Raw genomic sequence first — 24,671 nt, 5'->3', positions numbered from 1 at the left:
ATCCCACACGATCCGCCGCCATCCGTGGCCCCTGAGACCCCATAAAGTGCCATCTGGCATATAAACATTTAGGGAGAGCTTTAGTTTAGGCAGGGGTAGTGCAGCACCCGGATCTGAGGGTGTCTGGGGTCCATAGCACGTTCTAAGATGGCCCGGCGGATGTTCTCGGCCGAGGAGACATACGCCCAGCTGCTCTCCGACTCCGAGAGCCCCAGTGAGGACGAGGATGACCCCACTTTCCTGTTGTCATCCTCGTTCTCCTCATAATCTAGTGATGATGATGAGCCCCAAGGCGATGGAGATGCCGCCAGGCGGAGCCAGGAGCCCCCCATGCCAGGAACCCTGTTTCCCACACTAGTATGAGCAGCCCTGGGGCTCCTACTAGTTTTCCGGCCCACCAAGCAAGTTCACCTGAGTCCTCTACCGGTGAACTTGGCTGGAGTACCCCAGAGGATTTTGAGCCCTTGATTCCTGACTTTGTTGGCCAACCAGGAATTCAGATTCGCACAGTGGGCTTCACTGAATATGAATTATTTTTTTTTTTTTCAGTGAACAATTTGTGAATCTGATGGTGGAGCAAACAAACTTGTTTGCCCAACAGTTTATAGCCCAATTTCTCCCGAGTCAGAAAATACCTCATATGTGGATGTAGAGTGATCTGCGGGTGAACTACACGGCTCAGAAGAGAAAGAGCGCTATTGGGATTTTGGACAACCAAATTCCCAATGGCGCTCCTTCTCTTCTGAGCCATGTAGTTCGCCCACAGAGCACTTTACGTCCACATATGGGGTATGTCCTTACTCGAGAGAAATTGGGCTACGAATTTTGAGGCGCTTTTTCTCCTATTACCCCTTGCAAAAATGAAATAAAAGGGGCTACAAGAACATGTTAGTGTAAAAAAAGGAGATTTTGAATTTTCTCCTCCACTTTGCAGCTATTCCTGTGAAGACTGTGGAGAAATAAATTAAAATGGGGGAAGGGGATTATATATTAAGTACTCCATGGAAGTGTGGCACTACCTGAAGCAACCGTCAATACAGAGGCCCGGATGATCGGGGCACGTGTCACACTGAGTGGTGGTGTCCTTCCGTTACCCCCTCCTGTTACACACGCTGCACTTTTTTTGGGACTACTACTTACATCACACACCACTTGAATTTGTCTCTGATCTAGAGCTCAATAAAATATAAAATATTAATTTTATTAAAAGCCTGTAAGGGGTTTTGAACCCATGGACGTTACATGCAAAGCAAGTGTCTTACCACTGAGCTATAAGCTATAGACACCAAAGGTGGTGATTTTTTTGATCTATGAGATGTAGTATAGCAAAAAATAGTAAACCTAAGATCCTTTGTGACACTGACAAGTGAAGGAAGTGAGATATCAGCGTCACACATCATTTAAATTTGCCTCTTATCTAGGTGATTCCTACAGCAAGTGGGAGAGTAGCAGAAGTTCCTGTGGTGTCACAGTGCAGTCTTACAAAGGGAAGTCATGAGGAATATGTGGATACTACTCAGCCTCCCCTCGCTGGCCTTGGTGCCGATATATATATATATTGGCAGACATATAGAATAAAAATATATATAATTTTTTATATATTTAAAATGGTTTAATTCCTTTTTTTTAACCAAACATATGTGTGTATGTACAGTATATAATATGTTGATATATAGAAGCCAGCTACTACTACTGTATATAGATCATCTGTCTTCTGTACCTTCTCCATTAACCAGTGATCCTCTTCCTGTAATATATTATTATATTAATGATTAAATTTATGAATAATTAATATATTTAAAGAAGTAGATAGCGGATTAGTGTGGGTACCATTTAGGTTTACATTTAAAAAAAATATATACCATACATTGATAAACAAGATCAAAGCAATTGGAATGGACATTATGAAAATATTACCAAAACAGATATTATTATAATATTAAATAATATAGTAAATGTACAATACAAAAATGAAAAAAAAAAAAGACTAGACTTGATAGGATGAGTTTATGAGCTACATTTAATGATCATGTTCTGACAAATGAATAATAAAACTGATAATAGGAACAATCTTGATTAGAATACACAACTATGATTATAAAATAGAAAGAATATGAAAAAGTAAAAATAATGCCTGCACATAAGAGCGCTAGATTTCCTCTATCTATGTCCAGAGGAGGAATAGCAATCACTATTGTGCCATATTCATATCACTGCTGGATAGACAGTTAGCCAGGTCATATATGACTACAGTACATCAAATGTTACAATTGCGATTCCATAGCATTCATGTGTACTCCTGCCATTTCTGTTTGAGTGTGTATGTGGGGGAAGGGGAGCAGAAACAATAGGCTTGTTAATGAGCAAATTAAAAAGCCTATTGTTTTTTGTCCCCTTCCCCCAAATACACACTCATGGTAGAGGACATGTGGAATGAAATGGCAGGAGTACTGTATACTGAAAAGTATCTTTATCTCTTTCAGGGTTTATAGGGGAAAAAAGTTTTATTTATTTTTTATAATAAAAAAAACACAAAATAAATTATCAAAAGTAAAAAAAAGAAATTAAAACAAGATGGATTCAACTCCTGTGTTTTTCTCATTTTATCCGTATCAATATTATTATTTTTTTAATAAAAAAAATATATTTTTACAAATAAATGCATCTGTATAGTTTGTGCAACACCAGATAGTATAGTGCCCTCCAACATTCTCATTTTGTGTGTGTATATATATATATATATGTGTGTACTGAGTGTAAGGCTGGCCCACGCAGGAACTCCTTCAATTTACAGCAAAGAATAAGAAATATACTTTAAATTCATGCAATCAAGCTTTGTACATTTTCTGGATTAAAAGGATATTTTTAAGATAAGAAAATCAAAAATTGTGCCTGGCATTGTGCAGTTACACTGAATGTAGTTCATTTAAAAAGGATGAAAATCTGCTTGTATACTCCGGTCGCTGCCAAAGCCGTTTTTTCAGTTATATACTGTAGGCTGACACTATGAGGGAAACTTATCTAAAGAAAAAAAGCCTAAAAACTGTAAACTTGCCCTAATACTCCAGTCCCTTCCAAAACTGCATTTTCAGTTCTATAGTCTGGCACTATGAAGGAATCTTGGGTAAAGAAAAATAGCATAAAAACATGAAACCTGCGTTTATACTACAGTCACATCCAGATCTCCATTTTCAGCTCTGTAGGCTGACACTATGCTGGAAAAAAAAAGAATCTGTAAATCTGCTGTTATGCTCCAGTCACTCCCAAAGCTGCTTTTCCAGTTTTGTAGGCTGACACTATGAGGGAAACTTACATAAAGAAAAAAAAGCCTAAAAACTATAAACCTGCCCTAATACTCCAGTCCCTTCCAAAACTGCATTTTCAGTTTTATAGGCTGGCACTATGAAGGAACCTTGGGTAAAGAAAAATACCATAATACCACCCACTCTCTGTAATTGAGAGCCAAAGGAGTGACCCTACTGTGAGAAGATCATAAGCGCTGACATCCTGGGCATCTGCGCATCTGGGCACCCTTTCACAAACCCCCACCGAAGTGACAAGGGCCCCCCCCCATCCCCCCAGTACCAAGCACCCACCAAAGGAAACACAGACATAATGTACAGGGATTTATTCTTTTTATTTATTCAGAGATCAATTACAAGAAAACACGCATTAGGGCTATATATGAGGTATAAATGTATCCTAGTCTATAAACTCTAAAGGGTTAAAATATGAAAGGCCCATTTTATGTTATACACGTTCATAAATGCTGTTCCAGGAACTATACGTTTAATCAGTAATATTACAACTTGACAAAACTAGATAATCTTGTAATGATCACTTTCCTGACTGCCAGGCACAACCACAGGTACAGTAAGTATCATCTTTCTTAGCAGAATATAATTCATGCACAGTCTGTGAATTACAGGCAAATTGCTAATTATCACATACTAATTTTATAATAAATATCTAATAAAATACCCATAGCATAATTACATGAATTGTAACTTATGTGGGTAAAATGTTCCTGCTTGGATGTATCACTCTAAAATTAAAAAATTCAGATCGATAGATAAATAAATAGATGAATAAATAAAGAAAGAAAGAAAGAGCTGTTACCGGCTTCAGAGCAAAATGTTACAAATGATACATTTGTATTATCTTATAGATACGTTTACATTTTCTAGCTGCATCTTGCTTTTATATTTATATCAAGATTTTTTTTCTACAGTGGTTCATTTTCTTTTTATATCTGGACGATTGTTCAGAAATATATGACAGATTATAATAAATTCTAATAAAAATGTTTCCTATTAAAAATAAATGCCATGACAATTTCCTACAATTTGTGCCTTCACCGGAGCTGAGGGAGGTATAGGAGGCGCACTCATTTACCTGGGTTGGTTCACTGCTGCACTCATGTCTGATTAAAAGTGGAGTATACAGAGGCAAAGATGAGAGGGGTGGGGAGATGGAAAGCGTGACAGCTATTAATAATTAGTAACTCCACCCCCTGTATTTTTTTGTGAAAACCTTGAATGCTTTTGTTCAGAGGAACCTTGGATATTCTTATTGTGCAGATTACTGAAGGCACCCAACCCCCATATATATATATATATATACACTCACCTAAAGAATTATTAGGAACACCTGTTCTATTTCTCATTAATGCAATTATCTAGTCAACCAATCACATGGCAGTTGCTTCAATGCATTTAGGGGTGTGGTCCTGGTCAAGACAATCTCCTGAACTCCAAACTGAATGTCAGAATGGGAAAGAAAGGTGATTTAAGCAATTTTGAGGGTGGCATGGTTGTTGGTGCCAGACGGGCCGGTCTGAGTATTTCACAATCTGCTCAGTTACTGGGATTTTCACGCACAACCATTTCTAGGGTTTACATAGAATGGCAGTCCTGTGGGCAAAAATGCCTTGTGGATGCTAGAGGTCAGAGGAGAATGGGCCGACTGATTCAAGCTGATAGAAGAGCAACGTTGACTGAAATAACCACTGGTTACAACCGAGGTATGCAGCAAAGCATTTGTGAAGCCACAACACACAGAACCTTGAGGCGGATGGGCTACAACAGCAGAAGACCCCACCGGGTACCACTCATCTCCACTACAAATAGGAAAAAGAGGCTACAATTTGCACGAGCTCACCAAAATTGGACTGTTGAAGACTGGAAAAATGTTGCCTGGTCTGATGAGTCTCGATTTCTGTTGAGACATTCAAATGGTAGAGTCCGAATTTGGCGTAAACAGAATGAGAACATGTATCCATCCTCTGATGGCTACTTCCAGCAGGATAATGCACCATGTCACAAAGCTCGAATCATTTCAAATTGGTTTCTTGAACATGACAATGAGTTCACTGTACTAAAATGGCCCCCACAGTCACCAGATCTCAACCCAATAGAGCATCTTTGGGATGTGGTGGAACGGGAGCTTTGTGCCCTGGATGTGCATCCCTCAAATCTCCATCAACTGCAAGATGCTATCCTATCAATATGGGCCAACATTTCTAAAGAATGCTATCAGCACCTTGTTGAATCAATGCCACGTAGAATTAAGGCAGTTCTGAAGGCAAAAGGGGGTCCAACACCGTATTAGTATGGTGTTCCTAATAATTCTTTAGGTGAGTGTATATATATGCAAAAAAGGGGGTTAGTCAGCACCTCCCAGTGGGCAGGTGCACGCCGCCATGGCAAAAACCTAGAGGGAAAAAAATAGACAATGCAGCAGCACCCTGCAAATCAGATAAAGTACAACAATGCCATAGTCACAAAAATAATGATTAAAAAAAATTATGGTGCTAATGCTACACTTATTTATAAAGTGAGATGCTTGGCCATGCATGTTGGATCCACTCCCTGAATTTTATGGCGGTCATTATGGCGCATAACAGGTAGTATTTAGTGTTAGGACCCGTCTAACAGAGATCGCCTTGACGTTCGGCAGACGGGCTCAGATGGTTTTGTACAAAATGCATTGGCCAAGCATCTCACTTTATAAATAATTGTAGCATTAGCACCATAATTTTTGTAATCATAATTTTTGTGACTATGGCATTGTTGTACTTTGTCCGATTTGCAGGGTGCTGCTGCATTGTCTCTTTATATATATCCACATATTCCTCTAGCTTCACTTTGTAAGGCTGCACGGTGACACCGCAGGAACTTCTGCTACTTTCTCACTTGTTGCTGTAGGAATCACCTGCAGATACTGTACCGCAGTGTCCGGCTCCACACTTCACTCTGCTGCTTTGGCTGTGTGCAGAGCAGTAGTTATGATTGCAATATTATGTGGCAGTTCTCCCCCCCCCCCCCCCACCCTGGTGTTTACGGCTGCTGAGAGTATCCACATAAACATAGTACATTATGAATATTGTACTATAAGCGAACAAAGGAACACAGAAACAAATAATCAAAGGGACATAGAGTAAAGAAAACTAAAGACAATAAAGACATTATCACTCATTTTAATTTATTTTTTATTATTTTGCACTAAGCAAAGTAAAGGATATTTAATGACATATCTGCAATTGAATATCAACTATATATTCTGTATAACGCATTACTATTTCCACAAAAATTTTTTTTTTCATTTTTGAATATTTTTTTAAATTTTCTTTTCTCCTTATTTTCACAACAAAAAAAAAATCACAAATCACTGGAATGATGAATATACCCCTATGATCATGGAAAAAATTGATTATTTGCAATAATCATGATAATATCAATTTACTGTAGGCAAAACTACAGTAAATAAGGACATTATAGAAAACTGATTCCTTTGGACTATTTTTTTTTTTATTTCTTATATATTATATGTTTTTATCAAGTTTATATGTATTGGTTATTGATTTATAGATGTAAAGAGCCTTTAACAATTATTATTGTCCTCCTGTTATTCAAAAAATAAATAATGTTTACAGAAGGAAGCTGGACCATGGCCAGCCATGCTGTAAGTTCTTGGTCATCAGTGTCTACAAGCCCTGAGCCGGACCCAGATGAGTAGTGGTTATATAAGTCTTTCTCTGATGAGCAGTGGATACAGTGTGATTATTTTCTACAGTACAGTATGCTCCTATAGTGGCTGAATGTTAATACAGTACTTTATCTAACCATAACATGTATGGATACAACACCCCGCAATAGGCTTGAGCTGGCAGTTTGTATTCAGCAAAGACTTTTGATCATTTCCTCCTTGCCCGCACCCTCTCTAGCCACATCCCCTTCTGCCAGCAGAAACTGGACAATTCAACACCCAAAAAAAAAAAAGTAGGGATACAGAGACTATTACTAACCCAAGAGATTATTTGACAGTATCCACCTATGTATTTATCGATTCCATTTTCACCTTCCTCCATATGCCAGCACTTATTCATTGAGTGTACTATAACTGTGTACTGTTCCGATCTTCTACAGTATGTATGTTCGGCTTATTGTATAAGGACGAGGCTGCAGGGGATGTGTGTGGTACAGTATCCTGATATAGCAATACTGGCATTTAGGCAAAATGGGGTATATATGTAGTGTAGGGATTTCCCTAATGGTAGCCTTCAGATAAATACACAGTAGCCTTTTAGTGGTGGAAATCAAAGTAATAAATGTCTTTTATTGTTGGCACACCACAATTCAACAGGCAAGTAGTGATCAGCTTACTTCAGCGGAGTGGATGGGAACCTTGCTTTGTCCTTTGTCTCTCGGCAGAGACCCTCTGGTTTTCACTCGGCTCCAAAAACACACAGCTACACAGAGCTCCACCATCAGCCAGGTAATCATCACCTCTGACCCTGCTGGCTGACTTTTTGTAAGCCCGTCAAAACCCGGCCTGGACCATGGGAAACAGCCACCCACCCTGCACTTTGGCTGCTCCCAGTAAGAGCCGGCCCGGATTAGCTTTTCACAGCTATGCTATCAAAGTGTCCATCAGCAACTGCTGCGGACATATGCACTACTGGCTCCTACTTCACCGAGGCCAGGAACCTTGGTGACACATATCTTCCATCTATGATGGTCCCTTGTGCCTTTCTACAATAGGCATTATATATTATATAATTATTATTATATATACTTAACAAGGATCTGATCCCCACAGTCACGGACTGTGGAGATCAGAACCTTTCAACGGGCATTAGAAAAGCCAGCCAGGGACTGGCGATTTGATTAGTATACATCTACATTGTACTGTAGCTCTTAAATATTTTATTTTATTTTTTTACAAAAAGGGCAGAGTACTGTAGGAGTGGGGAAGACGTACAGTATAGGGATGTGTGGAGAAGGTTGTGGAAGAGGATCGGGCATAGTATAGTGTAGTGTCATTATGTACTTTAGGTTGACACTGGCCCTGTTGTGTATTGCAGTTATAGTTCGGGGAGAAGTAGGAGAACTCGCGCTTGGGAAGTAAAGATATGCGAAAAATAGGAGCGTTAACGATGCTACAACAGTATGTGGGTTTTTTGATGTTTAACAAGAGATGGATTATGGTTAAAAACACAGATCACATTCTGAACATTAAAAAATGGCTTCTCTCCTGTGTGAAATCTCTGATGTTTATCAAGATTTGATTTACAGTTAAAACATTTCCCACATTCTGAACATGAAAATGGCTTCTCCCCTGTGTGAATTCTCTGATGTGTAACAAGATATGATCTCTGGTTAAAACATTTCCCACATTCTGAACATGAAAATGGCTTCTCTCCTGTGTGAATTCTCTGATGTATAACAAGATATGATTTATGCTTAAAACATTTCCCACATTCTGAACATGAAAATGGCTTCTCTCCTGTGTGATTTCTCTGATGTGCAACAAGATATGATTTCTGGTTAAAACATTTCCCACATTCTGAACATGAAAATGGCTTCTCTCCTGTGTGAATTCTCTGATGTATAACAAGATATGATTTATGCTTAAAACATTTCCCACATTCTGAACATGAAAATGGCTTCTCTCCTGTGTGATTTCTCTGATGTATAACAAGTTCTGATTTACGGGTAAAACATTTCCCACATTCTGAACATGAAAATGGCTTCTCCCCTGTGTGAATTCTCCGATGTACACCAAGAGCTGATTTAAATCTAAAACATTTTTCACATTCTGAACATGAAAATGTCTTTCCTCTTACATGAGCTGTTTGATGTTTAGCACCTCTTCTGTGACTTTTATTCTGTGTTACAGTCTGTGATGAATCAGAAGATTGGACCTGTTTTAAAGAATCAAATGATGCATTGTTGTTGTGATTGGATGAGGGTATATCTTGTATATTGGCATGCTCTTCAAATGTATCTCGTGTGATACCACAATCATCTACTTCAAAATCTGAAGATACCAGATGTTTCTCTGAGTTCCTGGTACAGTCATCTGCCAAGAATAAAACACATTTTATTATTGATGAATAACATTAAAATTGTATTGACAGTTTTATAACTTTTCCAATAAAAAAAAATCCACCGAAATTACAAGGCATGGCGCAAAATTCAAGTATCAATTGACTAAAACAGTGGTGGTGAATCCCCTCTTAGTGCCCCACACAATAGTTATCTCCCCTCAGTGTCCCTTTCACAGTGGAATTTCCCCTTAGTGCCCTCTTCACAGTACTGATGCTCCCTAAGTGCCCCCACTCAGTAGAATGTCCTTGAGGTCTCCAAATAGTAGTTATGCCCCAGAAGTGCCCCCACACAAAAGTTATGGCCTCTTTGTGCACCCCCTGCAGTAGTGCTGTCCCTTAGTGTCCCTTTTACATCAGTGAAGCTCCTGTACCGTGAATAAAGTGAAAATAAAGTTAAAAAAGTAATACCGAGCACATCATGCTCTTCCCAGCAGCAGACAAATATCTGGTGTTCAGTGGTGAGACTTTTTTGTATGACCTCTCACACGTGAAAAAAAGGGCCATAAAAAACGAACACGCTCCGTTTTTCATGGCCATTTTTTTAATCCCTTTCTTGGTCGTTTTGCATTCATTTTTAAACGGCCATTATTTGAGGATGATTTTCATTTGCTTTTTTTTATTTAATTACCAATCTCTGTGGTAGAATGTCCCCCATAGTGGCCCCAGGTAGTAATAATGTTCCCCAGGGTGGCCCCCATCAGTAATAATTAATAATGTTAATAATGTGCAGGGTTTTGTTTTTATGTTTTTCATTTTCATTTTCAATCATTAATCTCTTTATGCTGCTCATAGCAACGCTTCAGCATATGTAAGGTGGAATTCAAACGATACAAAGGCAGGCATTTTGTCACTTCACATTCAGAAGGGCCTTTTTAGCCACATAAGAATGGCTGGACAGTCCCAACACCATCTACAAGCCACGTTGCTTTTTAAAAAAAAACAAAAAAACAGGCGGGGTGGCAGCATCAGCGGGGTACCCTGCAAGGAAAGGTATTTATCTACACTAAAAAACAAAACTAAAAAACATGAAAGGTCCTCTTTAAGACAACATGGCAATGAGGTAGAAAAAGTGTAAACAATCTGCTCTGTTTTTGTTAGGAATAGGAGGATGTCCATTGAGGAGGATGTGGATAAGCCCCTGATGTAGGGTACCAGATAATCAGCAATTGCAAGCTGCAGCATGGTGGCCAAGACCATACAGTGGTTTAAGAAGACAGGTTCCACTCTCACACTCGCTCACACTCTCTCATTCTGGTCACTGTTAGTTCAACATGGCAAATAAATCTCTGAGAGTCTGAAAAATAGAATTGTTGCTCTACATAAAGATGGCCGAGGCTATAAAAAGATTGCCAACACCCTGAAACTGAGCTGCAACATGGTGGCCAGGACCATACAGTGGCTTAAGAAGACAGGTTCCACTCAGAACAGGCCTCGTCATGGTCGCCCAAAGAAGTTGAGTGCACATGCTCAGCTTCATATCCAGAGGTTGTCTTTTCAAAATAGACGTATGTCGTCATGGAGGAGTGGAAGAGGATTCAAGTGGCAACCTGTGAAGCTCTAGTGAACTCCATGCCCAAGAGAGTTAAGGCAGTGCAGGAAAATACTGGTGGCCACACAAAATATTGACACTTTGGGCACAATTTGGCCATTCTCACTTAGAGGTGTAATCACGTTTGTTGCCAGCCGTTTAGACATTTGTGGCTATATGTATTTTGAGTGCACACCATATTTACACCGTTATAGAAGCTGTACGCTGACTACTTTACATTGTATCAAAGTGTCAGGTCTTCAGGGTTCTCCCATGAAAAGATAGAATAAAATATTTACAGAAATGTGAGGGGTGGACTGACTTTTGTGAGCTACTGTAGGTACCAGCAACAGATCTTGATGATTTCCTTGCCCAAATGCATTCAGCATGGCAGAACATTCTTCAGACAATCATTAGAAACCTCATTGGTAGGATGCCAAGGCGTGTAAGTGAATGTATTTATGCACGTGGCTCTCATACTCAATACTGAATAAAGCGAGATGCTTTGCATAATTTGTTTCTGTTTTTTTATCATTTGCAAATCATTAAAGGGGTTCTCCAAGATTTTCCTCAGCATAGGTCATCAATATGAGATCAGCAGAGGTCCGGTCCCTGCACCCCCACCAATCAGCTGTCTCAGCCTCAGTGCTCACCGGAGCTCCGGTTAATACAAAGCCTCCTCACAGCTTACCAAGCACAGCGCCGTCTGATGAATAGTAGCTGTGCTTGGCATTGCAGCTCAGACCCATTCACTCGAATGGGACTAATCTGTACCTAGGCCATATGACCGATGAACGTCACATTGCATGGCCAGGAAGAGGCCTAAGAGCGCGCAGAGCAATGTGTCCTCTCAATACATCTGACCGACAACGCTGCCGGGAGTTGAATCCGCCTCCGATCTGATATTAATGACCTCTCCTGAGGATGGACTATATACATCATATACATACTGTATATCACCTATAACGCTGTCACATTTACATCCATAATTAATCTGAATTTTAGCTGAATCTGTGAATATAACGCTGAAAAAACTGACAGAAGAAAAAACCTAAAAATGTAACATAAAATGATATCATTCAGTGAAGGAGTAGAATCTGTGAGTCTTCTCTGCTTTACTTAGTGGTCACTACTCACCTGGGCAGTTATCTGTAGGAATGTCCTCTGTACTCTGCTCATCACCCCTCACATATGTCTCTGTAGGATTAATATTGTTCAGATCTTCACCCGGATTCACAAGCTGTGAAAGAAATATTGTAGAAGTCATCAGACGGTTGGAGAAGTCGTGTGGAAGGTTTTATATGGCCTGAAAAGACGACCAAAAATGACCGGACAGCAGGAGTTATCTGACCCAAATATCTGCAGGTCTCCTGTATAAATCCAATCTGATTGCTTCGTTATTCCAACCAGTTTGCAATGCAGGGAGAGTAGCCCTTATATTCCATCCCTAACATTACATTGTGTGTATATAACATTACATTGTTTGTGCACCTGTTACCCTTGCTGGCCGCCCCAGGGCTGTGAAGCCGGTAAGACAAAGTTCTTTCGGTCCATGGCTTATTTACCTTATCTCTGCTTACAGTATAAGTGACGAGGGAGAACACAGGACAGGTGAGAACAGATTATCTATCACCACTAGAACACCCTGCTTATCACTTTTTATAGTATAAGGACACAGTGGTGTAACTAGAGGGCCCCAGGGCAAACTTTGGATAGGGTTCCCCCTCCTCATAATAAGTTTGAATGGGTTGTAGTACACAGCCGCTGATCACTACACAAACTCACAGCGTCTAAACCCCTATAGCTATAAAGCCCCTGTAAGGCCCCCTACGGTGTCCTAGTAGTTAAATGTCCCCTTATAGTGGACCCAGCAATAATAATGCCCTGGTTGTGTTACCAGTATTAATAATACCGCTGACAGTGCCTTCAGTAATAGTAATGCCCCCCATACTTCCCCCAGTCCACAATCCCATCCTCTTTGTCCTCAATAATAATTTAGCACTTTTCATGAGCCAGGGAGAACTGTGGCCAACTACTACTACTCCTGGCCGGTACTGATACCGCTGCTACTACCGACATTATAACTCTGGGAGGACGAGCGTGGGTCTTTCATTTTGCACTCTTCCATTTTCCAGACATTTTCTTATGAGGCCTATAAATGAAAAGTCAGGGGTTTGGTACACACAGATTATTAAACGGTACTAGAAAAATTGCAAGTGTGTTTGCTGTAATTTAAAGGGAACCTGTCATCAGGATTTTGTGTATAGAGCTAAGGACATGGGTTGCTAGATGGCCGCTAGCACATCCGCAATACCCAGTCCCAATGGCGGATCCAGAGCTTATAGCACAGACTACACAGTGTAGTGGTATACTGTATATTGTGTGGCACAGTGTAGAGGTATACTGTATATTGTGTGGCACAGTGTAGAGTTATACTGTATATTGTGTGGCACAGTGTAGAGGTATACTGTACATTGTGGGGCACAGTGTAGAGGTATACTGTACATTGTGGGGCACAGTGTAGAGGTATACTGTACATTGTGGGGCACAGTGTAGAGGTATACTGTACATTGTGGGGCACAGTGTAGAGGTATACTGTACATTGTGGGGCACAGTGTAGAGGTATACTGTATATTGTGTGGCACAGCGTAGAGGTATACTGTACATTGTGTGGCACAGTGTAGAGGTATACTGTATATTGAGGGGCACAGTGTATGCTATATATACACCATTAAAGATAAGGATGCATTTATCTCCTGATGTTCATGTTTAAGCTGACAATATGAGCACAACTTTGGTTGACCATTTGTAGTATTGCACGGTCCCGGTCGAGGATCTCTCAGAAAACTGTTGTGCCACTCTTGTGCAGCCACAAAAGATCTGCAGCAGTTCACAGAGAAGGCCACCTTAAAAGTCTGTACAGGCAGAAAGTGGTGAGAAGAACCAGGCAACATGTAATGTCTATGGTCAGCTGTAATCCTGCCATCTCCACCTTTCTCATTATACAAGGATAAAACCTATAATACTGGTGGCTAAAACAAGACTGAACACAAGATCTTCACAGCCTTCTACAGATCATAGGGGACATTTCTTGAGAACCTTATCTCCATCTACCTGATCATCCTGTGGGACATTGTGATGTTCTTCTGAACCATCCTGTGGAAGAAGAGGACTGGGACATCTCTCCGGTGTGCTTTTCTTCTTTACTGTAGGAAACACATCCAGTGACTGAATTCATCCCTTACATACAGATAATGAGAGGACGTGTGTATTTAGTCATGTCTATTACCTGGTGATGTGAGAGGCCGGTGATCCTCCATCATGATGTCCTTGTACTGATCTTTGTGTCCTTCTAAATACTCCCACTCCTCCATGGAGAAAAAGACTGTGACATCCTGACACCTTATAGGAACCTGACAACAAAAAGATACAGTCATCACCCAGATCCCCTCATAGCGTTCCTGTATAATGTCCCAGCATTCCCAGCAGTGTCACCTCTCCAGTCAGCAGCTCAATCATCTTGTTGGTAAGTTCTATGATTATCTTCTCTCTATTGATTTCCTCACGTATCATGAGGGGGGGTGGAGGCCCTGTCATTGGGCTAAGGGTTCTTCCCCATCCTTCAGACACAGGGTCCTGACAGCGCTCACTAGAGGTCTTCTTCACTACTGTGTAGTCCTGGTTATGGAGAGACACAGTAATAACTATCACTCCATACATCTCCAGAGTCCCTCACCTCTCCAGTCATGTCCATCTGTTAGTAACATAGATAAGATGATGTAATTTGACATCATTAGAATCTCTCACCTCTCCAGTAAGCCGGAAGAGGATCTCTAGGGTGAGATTTATTATACTCTCCGCCATCTTGTCCTTGTCCCTAGCCATCCTTACAAGGTCAATCAGAAGAAGGATCTTATATAGAAGATATCCACTGAGAGGATCCTATATTGTAGGAACCTGACTGGAAAGAAGATGAAATGATGTAAAATCCCCAAAAATCCCATGTAAAATAAAATTATTGGAGATAGGAAGAGACATGGGAGGAGATAATAAATTGTAGATGTTGTGTTCTCTCTTTTTATAGTGATCGAAACATGTGGGAGGTCAAGGCAGTTTCATGGTATGTCACACCTTCACATGACCCTACAGCCAATAGAAGACATCATCAGTGATGCCAGTATGAACAGCATGTGACCACCATAGACCATCATAGGTCTCAATGGTCAGGTGATATACATACCACCATCAGAGCTCCGACCAATATCGTTGTTGCAATGATGTAAACCAACTGAAGGAGACCACAGGAGCCTCACTGCTGGAGCAGTGGAGGATTCTACAGGTCCAATCAGCGTAACTGTAAAACGCTGTGGAATATGTTACATAAAGATTATTATTACTATCTAGACAGACATTGGGTTGGCAGATTAGGTTTTTGGCATCTCTTCACGACCACACAGATGTTTTAGTTTAATAGATTTATTTTCAACAAGCAGCATGACGAAATACAGAGGTCCTTAACCACTTCCCGACCGCCCATAGGATTTAAACGTCCTATGGGCGGTTGTTTATCTCTAAATGGACGTTTTGGAATTTCGATTAGGGTGCAGCTGCCGAGTGACAGCAGAGAAACTCAGAGAGAAGGCATGGACAGTTCCCAGGTGTCCCTGCCTTCTAGATCGCTGTATACACTGTGCTCAAGGAGCGCTGTGCATACAGAGCAGGAAGCAGGGGCCGGGAGAGTGCAGGAGTTGTTGGGTCTTCCACAGACCTTGATCAGCCCTACACTGAGGCTGCACAGCGCTGTATTCTGCTGTACAGCCTCCCTGGGGGGTGTATTTCCCCTGTAACTGGGGCTACTATGTCAGACCCAGTTATAGGAGAAATCAACTGTGAAAAAAAAAACGTGAAGTTAAATGTCCCTAGAGGTCTTGTATGACCTTATGGGGGAAGCAAAGTGTAAAGTAAAAAATAAAGTGCTTTATGAAAAAAAAAAAAAAAAAAAAAAAAAAAAAAAGAAGGTTTCACATGTAAAAAAAATAATCCTCAATTAAGTAATAAAAAAATTTGTTTCAAAAATGCTATTATTGTGTTAAAGTGAAATAAATAAAAAAAGTACACATTAGGTATCGCCGCGTGCGTGAGGTATCTCCGCTCTACCAAAATATCACATGACCTAACTCCTCAGTTAAACACTGTAAAAAAATAAATAAAAAAAAAAGTGGCAAATTTTTTTTTGCGTCACCTAACATCACATAAACGCCCCCCAAAATAGTACTAATCTAACAGTCACCTCATCCGGCAAAAAAATTAGGCCCTAGTGAGGTCAAATCGGTGAAAAAATAAAAGAGCTATGGAGACACTAAAACATCATCTTTTCGGTTTCAAAAATGCTATTATTGTGTAAAACATAAATAAGAAAGTTTACATATTAGGTATTGCCACGTCCGTAACGATCTGCTCTATAAAAATGTCACATGACCTAACCCCTCAGGTGAACGCTTTAAAAATAAATAAATAAAAACTGTGCTAAAACCAGGGCTGTGGAGTCGGTAGATAAATGTTCCGACTCCGACTCTGACTCCTCAGTTTTATGTACTTCCGACTCCGACTCCCCGACTCCTCTGTATTATCTGCTGCTTTCTCCTTTGTGTGCTTATCTGCTGCTGAAGATAGGGCAGTGGGAGGATCCAGGAAGGGGCATTTATTCTAAAACATGATTTTCCTAGGAGAATCCCATAGTCATGTTTAAAGTTTAAGCTAACAATCGGAGTTTACAAGTTTTTATAGCCTTAGCTAAATGACAGCAGTTTTTCCAATGGTTTACAGCTTCAGTCTTGAACTATTGGCCCTCCATTCCCTTCACTTATACAAGTGTCTCACTCTCTAGTCCTGCAAAAAACATATTTATTTAATCCCTTATCAGTGAGAGGCTAGGTTAACCATGGACGCTGCGTTCCCTGTAAAAGCAGAACACAACACTATGGAAAGTATAAGTATTGCAGCTCCTAATTGTGCGTTGCGTGCCATATAGTGAAGCACATGAAAAGCTTCTTCACGGTCACTTAACGTGTTCGTTTTGCGGTTACGTGAGGCACTGCATGCATTGGTCTTTATTCTTACAGTAGAGAAGTCATTAATTATAACTTTTTGTGAATTGGGACATTTAAACTTGCTTTTTTTTTTTTATTCCAATCTAAATTTAGTAGGGGTCGGAGTCGGTGCATTGTTTGCCGACTCCGACTCCAGGTACCCAAAATTTCCCCCGACTCCGACTCCTCGACTCCGACTCCACAGCCCTGGCTAAAACAGCCAATTTTTTGGTCACCTTGGCCTATAAAGTGTAATAATGAATGATCAAAAAATCAAATGTACCAAAAATGGTACCAATAAAAACGCCAACTCTGCCTGCAAAAAACGAGCCCCTGCACAAGACGATCGGAAGAAAAATAAATAAAAAATATGACACAAAAACATAATTTAAAAAAAAAATGCTTTATTATGTAAAACTGAAACAAATAAACAAACAAAGTAAACATATTTGATATCATTGCGTCTGTAACAACCTGCTCTAGAAAAAAATCGCACATGATCTACCCTGTCAGATGAATGTTGTAAAAAATAAAAACAGTGCCAAAACAGCCATGTTTGGGTTACCTTGAGTCCCAAATTTTTTTATATAGAGCAATTAAAAATCATATGTACCCCAAAATAGCACAAATAGAACTGTCACTGTATCCCCTAGTTTCCAAAATTGGGTTACTTTTTGGGAGTTTCTACTATAAGGGTGCATCAGGGGGCTTCAAATGTGATATGGTGTCTAAAAACCAGTTCAGTGAAAATCTGCCTTCCAAAAACCATACAGCGTTTCTTTCCTTCTGCCCGCTGCCGTGTGCCAATACATCAGTTTACGACCACATGTGGGATGTTTCTATAAACTGCAGAATCAGGGTAATAAATACTATGTTTTGTTTGGCTGTTAACCCCCGATGTGTTAAAGAAAAATATGGATTAAAATGGAAAATCTGCCAAAAAAGTGAAATTTTGAAATTTCATCTCCATTTTCCTTTAATTCTTGTGAAACACCTAAAGAGTTAACAAAGTTTGTAAAATCAGTTTTCAGTAACTTGAGGGGTGTAGTTTCTGCAATGGGGTAATTTATGAAGGCGTTTTTACTATGTAAGCCCCACAAAGTGACTTCAGACCTGAACTGGTCCTTAAAACGTAGGTTTTGGAAATTCTTAAAAATTTTAAGATTTGCTTCGAAAATTCTAAGTCCTGAAAAAAGAAAATTACATTTACAAAATGATGCCAACATAAAGTAGACATATGAGGAATGTTAAGTAATAAATATTTTATGAGGTATTACTTTCTGTTTTAAAAGCAGAGAAATTTAAATTTAGAAAATTGTGAATTTATCCAAAATTTTTACATTTTGGATTATTTTATAAATAAAGGTGAAATATAATGTATCGACTCAAATTTACCACTGGCATGAAGTACAAGGTGTCATGAGAAAACATTCTCAGAATAGCTTGGATAAGTAAAAGCATTCCAAAGGTATTACCACATAATGTGACATGTCAGATTTGCAAAATTAGGCCTGGTCGGTAAGGGGCTAAATGGCCCGGTCTGGAAGTAGTTAAAGGGTTTCTCCGGCATGTACTCAGGATAGGTCATCCATATGAGCTCAAAGTAGAGGTCCAACTCCCAACACCCCTGAACAAACAGCAGGTGGCGCTTATACAGATACATGTATACGTGGTTAAACAAAAAATTTTATTACATGCTAATATAAAAGTATTTAGATCCAGGTGCTGGTTTGAAAAATGTAGAATGTTTTCAATAAAGTTATAATTGCTGTGCTTTTTTGGGCTTCCCTAATGTATTTTTCGGACATATTATTCCCTGTTTCAGCTGCACAGCTAGATGTATTTCACTAAGAAGCAGGGAACATATCACTTCTGTGAAATCTGTATGGCTGTGATGTCCATTTCCTTACTTCACACTATGTTTGTTTTCAGCTCCGGACCTCACAGAAAAGATAAGAAGTAAATCACACTTACAGAAAGGCAGGGGAGGACGCGTTTCTAGGTTAAAATATTTGGGGCCTGAGCTACAGATGTTTTGTCTGAGGTCCCAAATGTACTGCCTGCCAGATAGATACAACAGGGCTCCAGACTAAAAAAATCTCAAGGAGCCTTTGGCTCCTAACCTGAAAAATTTAGGAGCCAAATGAAATTTTTAGTCGCCAAATTTAAAATACATATAATATAGCTGGGATGCTAAGGAGCATGGGGTTTTCTAAGCTACAGCCCACACAGTTTCCCATCTATCTCTAGAACAGGGCCCCCAAAATTAAGAAGAGAGCACCACGCATGTGCGGCAGGCGCTCTCGGCTATTTCCAGAACTCCCATAGAAGTGAATGGACAGTGAACTACGCAAGCATGATCAACTCTCCATTCACCTCTATGGAAGTTTCGGCACTCCCATAAAAGTCAATACATGGTGCGCCCTCGTTCACTTTGGGGGCCGTACCTATCCTATGCCACCAAAGTGCGAGATGGGCCAACCCCTTTAAAAGGGTATTCTCTTAATCTGATAATCCACAGGATAGTTTTATATTTCTGACCACTGGGACTGCCCCATACCCCGAAATGAATGGAGAGACTGGTAGAGCGTGCGCCTTGGCGCTACATTTATTCTCTATGCGACCGCCAGAAATAGCCAAGCACTGTCCTCAGCTATCCCCAGCAGTCCAATAGAGAATGAATGGGGTGGCAGGTGCATACACTACCTGCTGCTGCATTTCTTTCAGGAAGCTCCATAGGGCAGGGATGGCCAACCTGAGGCTCTCCAGCTGTTGCAAAACTACAACTCCCAGCATGCCCAGACAGTCTACAGCTATCAGCCTACAGCAGGGCATGGTGGGAATTGTAGTTTTACAATAGCTGGAGGGCCACAGGCTGGGCTTCCTTGCCATAGGGTATGGGGCAACTTTTTCATTATTACAGGGGTTCCCAGACACCTAGCAGTCTATACATGAAGCTATCTTCACCAGTCCTTTAATGACCTGGGGCATAACTATGGTGAAAGGAACGGCACAAGTGGGGGGGGGGGGGGGAACAGTGCCAGGCGGTCTGGCAGGAGCCCCTCTACTAGGCACATTAACCCCATGGCTTCTCTATAATAAGGTATAGTTAGTAACAGCACATCTGTACAGACATGGAGCTGGGCGTGTGATGGAAAAGAAGGGCAATGACATACTTCGGAGTGGAGGCTCTCCACACAAGGCCAGGGCAATGTGACTCGCTCCCTGAGATATTGCAGATTACACTGAGCTTTCCTCCCCGCCTGCTTGTCCAGTACTCTTCCTCCACAAGTCACACTGAGGCAGAGGACTGGCCACTGCAGCAGCCTCAGAGCCTGCTCACACAGATACATAGAATTAAAGATCCTTCCCCCAGCATGCCATGAAAGTGCCAGGTGAATGCCTTGGTGACCCCTGCCATGGTGACTGGGCAGACATGTGCTGCCACTACAGGCCTGCTGCCCACCCCCTGCACAGGGCACTACCCAGGAGAACACTACCTGTACCTGCACCAGCCACTGGCTGCCATTCAGCATGCGATCAAGCACTGTGCTCCATCCAAACCCGCCCACTCCAGGCACTGAGAGCCCAGGAACTGTGATCGCCCCGACATCCTCACCTTCACACAGGCGCCCTGATAGTGACCGGATACTGCAGCCTATTTGCGCTGTCCATCAAAACGCCCGCCATCCCAAGCCCCGCCCACCCATCGGCGACAGCCTATTACAATGCAGGAGTGCCAGATTAGCCAATTAGTGAGCAGAATCCAAAGTCTTTCACCTGCATGTGACCGGACACCTGATTGGAGGATCAGGTTTGTTGCTATTCTGGCCGGGCTGGCGATGGAGATTCGATGTGTGAAGCGCAATGTTTGATGAAAGGGCAGCGGAAGGTCTAGGCGCAAATGGCGACAAGACTGCAAAGTCTTGTCGCCATTTGGCAATTCTAAGTCGCATTGGCGACCATTTTGTTCGCCATCTGGAGCCCTGTACAACTGTATTGCCATCCTCAGGATGGCAATACAATTCAATCTAATGCATTGGAACAGCTGAAGGACCTGTGATGACATCAGAGTCCATGTGATCAGTGCTGAAGGCAGTGGTTAAGGACCTGCGATGATGTCACCATCATGTAACCAATGAAGGAGAGGATGGCGTGCTACAGTGAAGAGAAATCCTGGGGAAGAAGTTGTGGCAAGGTCTGCTACATGAGGAGAGGTAAGTAAAGGGAAGGATTCGGTGTGAGCCAGAGGAATGCTGGGGGTTATGGTTATTTTACTGGGACTGTTAGCGCTGAAGGGAGGGATGTTATTTATATGGGACTGTATGTTGGAGAGGGGTGGAGTGATGCTATTTACATGGGACTGTGTGTTGAAGGTGGCTGGGGGAGGGAATGATGTTATTAACATGGGACTGAATATTGGTTGTGGCTATGGGAGGGAGTGAAGTTATTTACATGGGAATGAATGTTGAGGGGGTGATGTTGTTTACATGGGATTGCATGTTGGAGGCGGCTGGGGAGGGAGTGATGTTATTTACATGGGTCTGTGGGTCTGTATATTGGAGGGGCAGAGGAATTATAATTTCTCAGGATACTAAAGGGGGAATATAACTACTGGGGGCACTGCATGTGGCATTATAACAGTAGGGGGCAGTATAAATACTGGGGGCTCTGTGAGAGCATTATTAATACTGGAGGGCTCTTCTACTAATTGAGACACTCTTGGGGAGCATTATTCCGGTAGGGGGCAGTATTACTACTGAGGGAATTCTAGAATTGAATTACTATTCGTGGGACTTTGAGGAGCACTAATACTATGGGGGCACTGATAATTCTTCAGGATAGGATCTGGGGGTATTGGGGGCATAGCAAGCAGTTTCCTGTTAGCCATCTTGTGAGTCCCTAGATGTTACTAGGGACGGATCTTGTCTGACAACAGGCAGCGGACGGCAAATTATGTGGAAGTGAGAACCTAGTGTGCGAGATGTTACAGCTTTTCCAGGTGGATAAAAGTGATTTAAGTGATCTAGAAATTTGCTATTTAAGCCACGATTATAAGAAATTGTGTGAAAGCGCAGCGAGTATTTAAAGGGGTTGTCCAAGTTATATTTATTGATGACCTATCCTCAGGATAGGTTATCAATATCAGATCGGCGGGGGTCCGACACCCGGCACCCCCGCCGATCAGCTGTTTGAAGAGGAGGCGCGCGCCGCGCCAGCACTGCCTTCTCTTCACTGTTTCCCTTCAAGCCTTTGCATCTGCAGCGGTGAGCAGGTGTAAGTACACCTAACCGTCCCATTCATTTCAATGGTACGGATCTTTCCCATACACTTGTATTAGGAGCGATCCGTACCATTGAAATGAGTGGGAGGGTTAGGTGTCTTTACACCTGCTCACCACTGCAGATGCAACGGCTAGAAGGTAAACAGTGAAGAGGAGGCAGTGCTGGCACGGCACGCGCCTCCTCTTCAAACAGATAATCGGCGGGGGTGCCGGGTGTCGGACCCCCGCCGATCTGATATTGATGACCTATCTTGAGGATAGGTCATCAATAAATATAACGTGGACAACCCCTTTAAGGCTGCCCTCCACCACCGCCTGCCCTTTCTATACGCCAAGCACGGCGGTGAACTAGCCACTGTATAAGGAACAGCTCTGCACCTTCGTAGGTTATGGCGGTCACTAACATTCACGGATCTCAGCGTCCTTCAGCTACAAGCACCTTGCGCAGCAAACAGTGTCTGAACAAGGATCACTCAGAAATAACTGCAGCTGCAACTAGGGGCTTGAGAAAATCAACCTTAAGATCGTAGAGCCGAAGTCGATTTGTTTAAAAACGTAGTTTTTAATGCTGTTTCTGTACAGTGTTAAAGGATAACTGTCATATATATTTTTTTTTTGGAGTATTGGATTGTGGTGATTAATATCTCCTTGATGGCCCCATTTCAACTTTTCACTGTGTATTCAATTACCCCTTAATTCCACAGTTTTGTCCCCTGTACTGCCTACTTTTACCTGTGCTTAAAATAGGGTTGCTAGGCATGGTCCGTCTATCTGTTGAAGGACGGAGGACGCAGAAGCAGGCTGCGTGCAAGGTCAGATTACAGACAGCCAGGGACTGTAAGTAATGATTAAAGCCAGGTCCTCCCCAGCAGCTCATAAGAGTGCCTGGACTGCGTGCACTTCTCCTTGTCCCTGCGCTTCGCAGACGCTCCCTCAGTCAGCAGAGCTGGAGAAGGCAGAGTTGAACCAGAGCAGAGCAGGGAGATCTGCCGTCTGCTCAGTGTATAAATGAAAGCAACATGTGGTAAGAGGACCCCTCTGTGCTGCAGGAGATTAACCCTTTAGGGGGAGGGCTCTGGTTACTGACACTTTTGGGGGGCTATTGTTACTGGCTAGTGAGGGCAGGCAGGATTAGCCTCAGGGTGAGGGCAGTGGCGGCCATCTTAACTGAATAGTGAAATTGCAGTTTTATGCAGACTGGTTGCTAAGGGCTGAATCTTATTAAATATGGGGTAAGTCAGTCTAATAGTAACTGATTCTGGAATATCATGTTATTAGCAACTACATATATGAAAATTGAAATTAGGGTCTAAACGTCGACCAGGCAGCTTGGCTTAAAAGCCTTATTCCAATAACCCCCTTTCAGGAAGGTACTGTGATTTTAGGTTGTGACCTCAACGTCACTCTAGACCCTGTACTGGAATTATCCACCAGAAAGTCTGCATTGTCTAAACGCTCACTTCGAACAATAATCAACTCATTAGCCAACTTGCACCTGGTTGACGTTTGGAGATTGCTAAATCCTTCTGTTAAGGATTATACCTTCTATTCGAATGTACACGGTTCATATTAGAGACTCGATTATTTATTAGTTTCTAAAGAACATATTCAATCTTGCCTTAACCCCTGTATCAACTCAATACACCTTTCCGACCATGCCCCTATATTTATTTCTATTTCCCCTCCTCAGGCCCCCCCAGGGCATTTAGGTGGAGACTTAATGAGCAACTCCTTTCTAACCCAGACCATATCTCCAAACTAAAAAAAGCCTTGGACGATTTCTTCACTTTAAATGTCCTCCCAAAAACCTCACCCCACACCCTATGGGATACCCATAAAGCTTACATGCGAGGACAACTTATTAGCCTAGGTTCCTATGTTAAAAAATTAAGAATGGCCCAAATTGATAACCTTCTCCTGAATATAAAAAAATTGGAGACTCAACATAAACAAACGCTCTCTGACCCACAACTTGCCGATCTAACCAGACTTCGCTCCGAACTGTAAAACCTATTAAATACTACCTCAGCCAAACACTTCCTCAACTCCCAATTAAATTTTTTTGCCCACGCCGATAAAGCTTCGAAATTTATGATGAACAGAATAAAACAAAAACTATATTTGTAGACTCTACACCAAAAACGGGAGGACTGTCATCAACACCAAAGACATAGCCTCTCAATTCCAAGACTTTTACTACGCTCTACAGGGAGTGCAGAATTATTAGGCAAATGAGTATTTTGACCACATCATCCTCTTTATGCATTTTGTCTTACTCCAAGCTGTATAGGCTCGAAAGCCTACTACCAATTAAGCATATTAGGTGATGTGCATCTCTGTAATGAGAAGGGGTGTGGTCTAATGACATCAACACCCTAT

At 41.6% G+C, this 24,671-nt stretch overlaps 1 protein-coding gene across 1 annotated transcript in view; it reads right to left on the bottom strand.

Annotated features, from left to right (window-relative positions):
- The window catches only part of LOC121003517 (zinc finger protein 208-like), a 1,049,660-nt gene that overhangs the window by 513,216 nt on the left and 511,773 nt on the right, over positions 1-24,671 (bottom strand). The window contains exon 7 of the mRNA XM_040435419.1: positions 8,516-9,057. Coding sequence (XP_040291353.1) covers positions 8,516-9,057 — 542 coding nt within the window. The remainder of the gene's footprint in view (positions 1-8,515; positions 9,058-24,671) is intronic.

This window comes from Bufo bufo, chromosome 6 (genome assembly GCF_905171765.1).
Source record: "Bufo bufo chromosome 6, aBufBuf1.1, whole genome shotgun sequence".
Taxonomy (NCBI): domain Eukaryota; kingdom Metazoa; phylum Chordata; class Amphibia; order Anura; family Bufonidae; genus Bufo; species Bufo bufo.
Note: the sequence above shows the minus strand (reverse complement) of the source record. Positions and strands in the feature narration are given on the sequence as shown.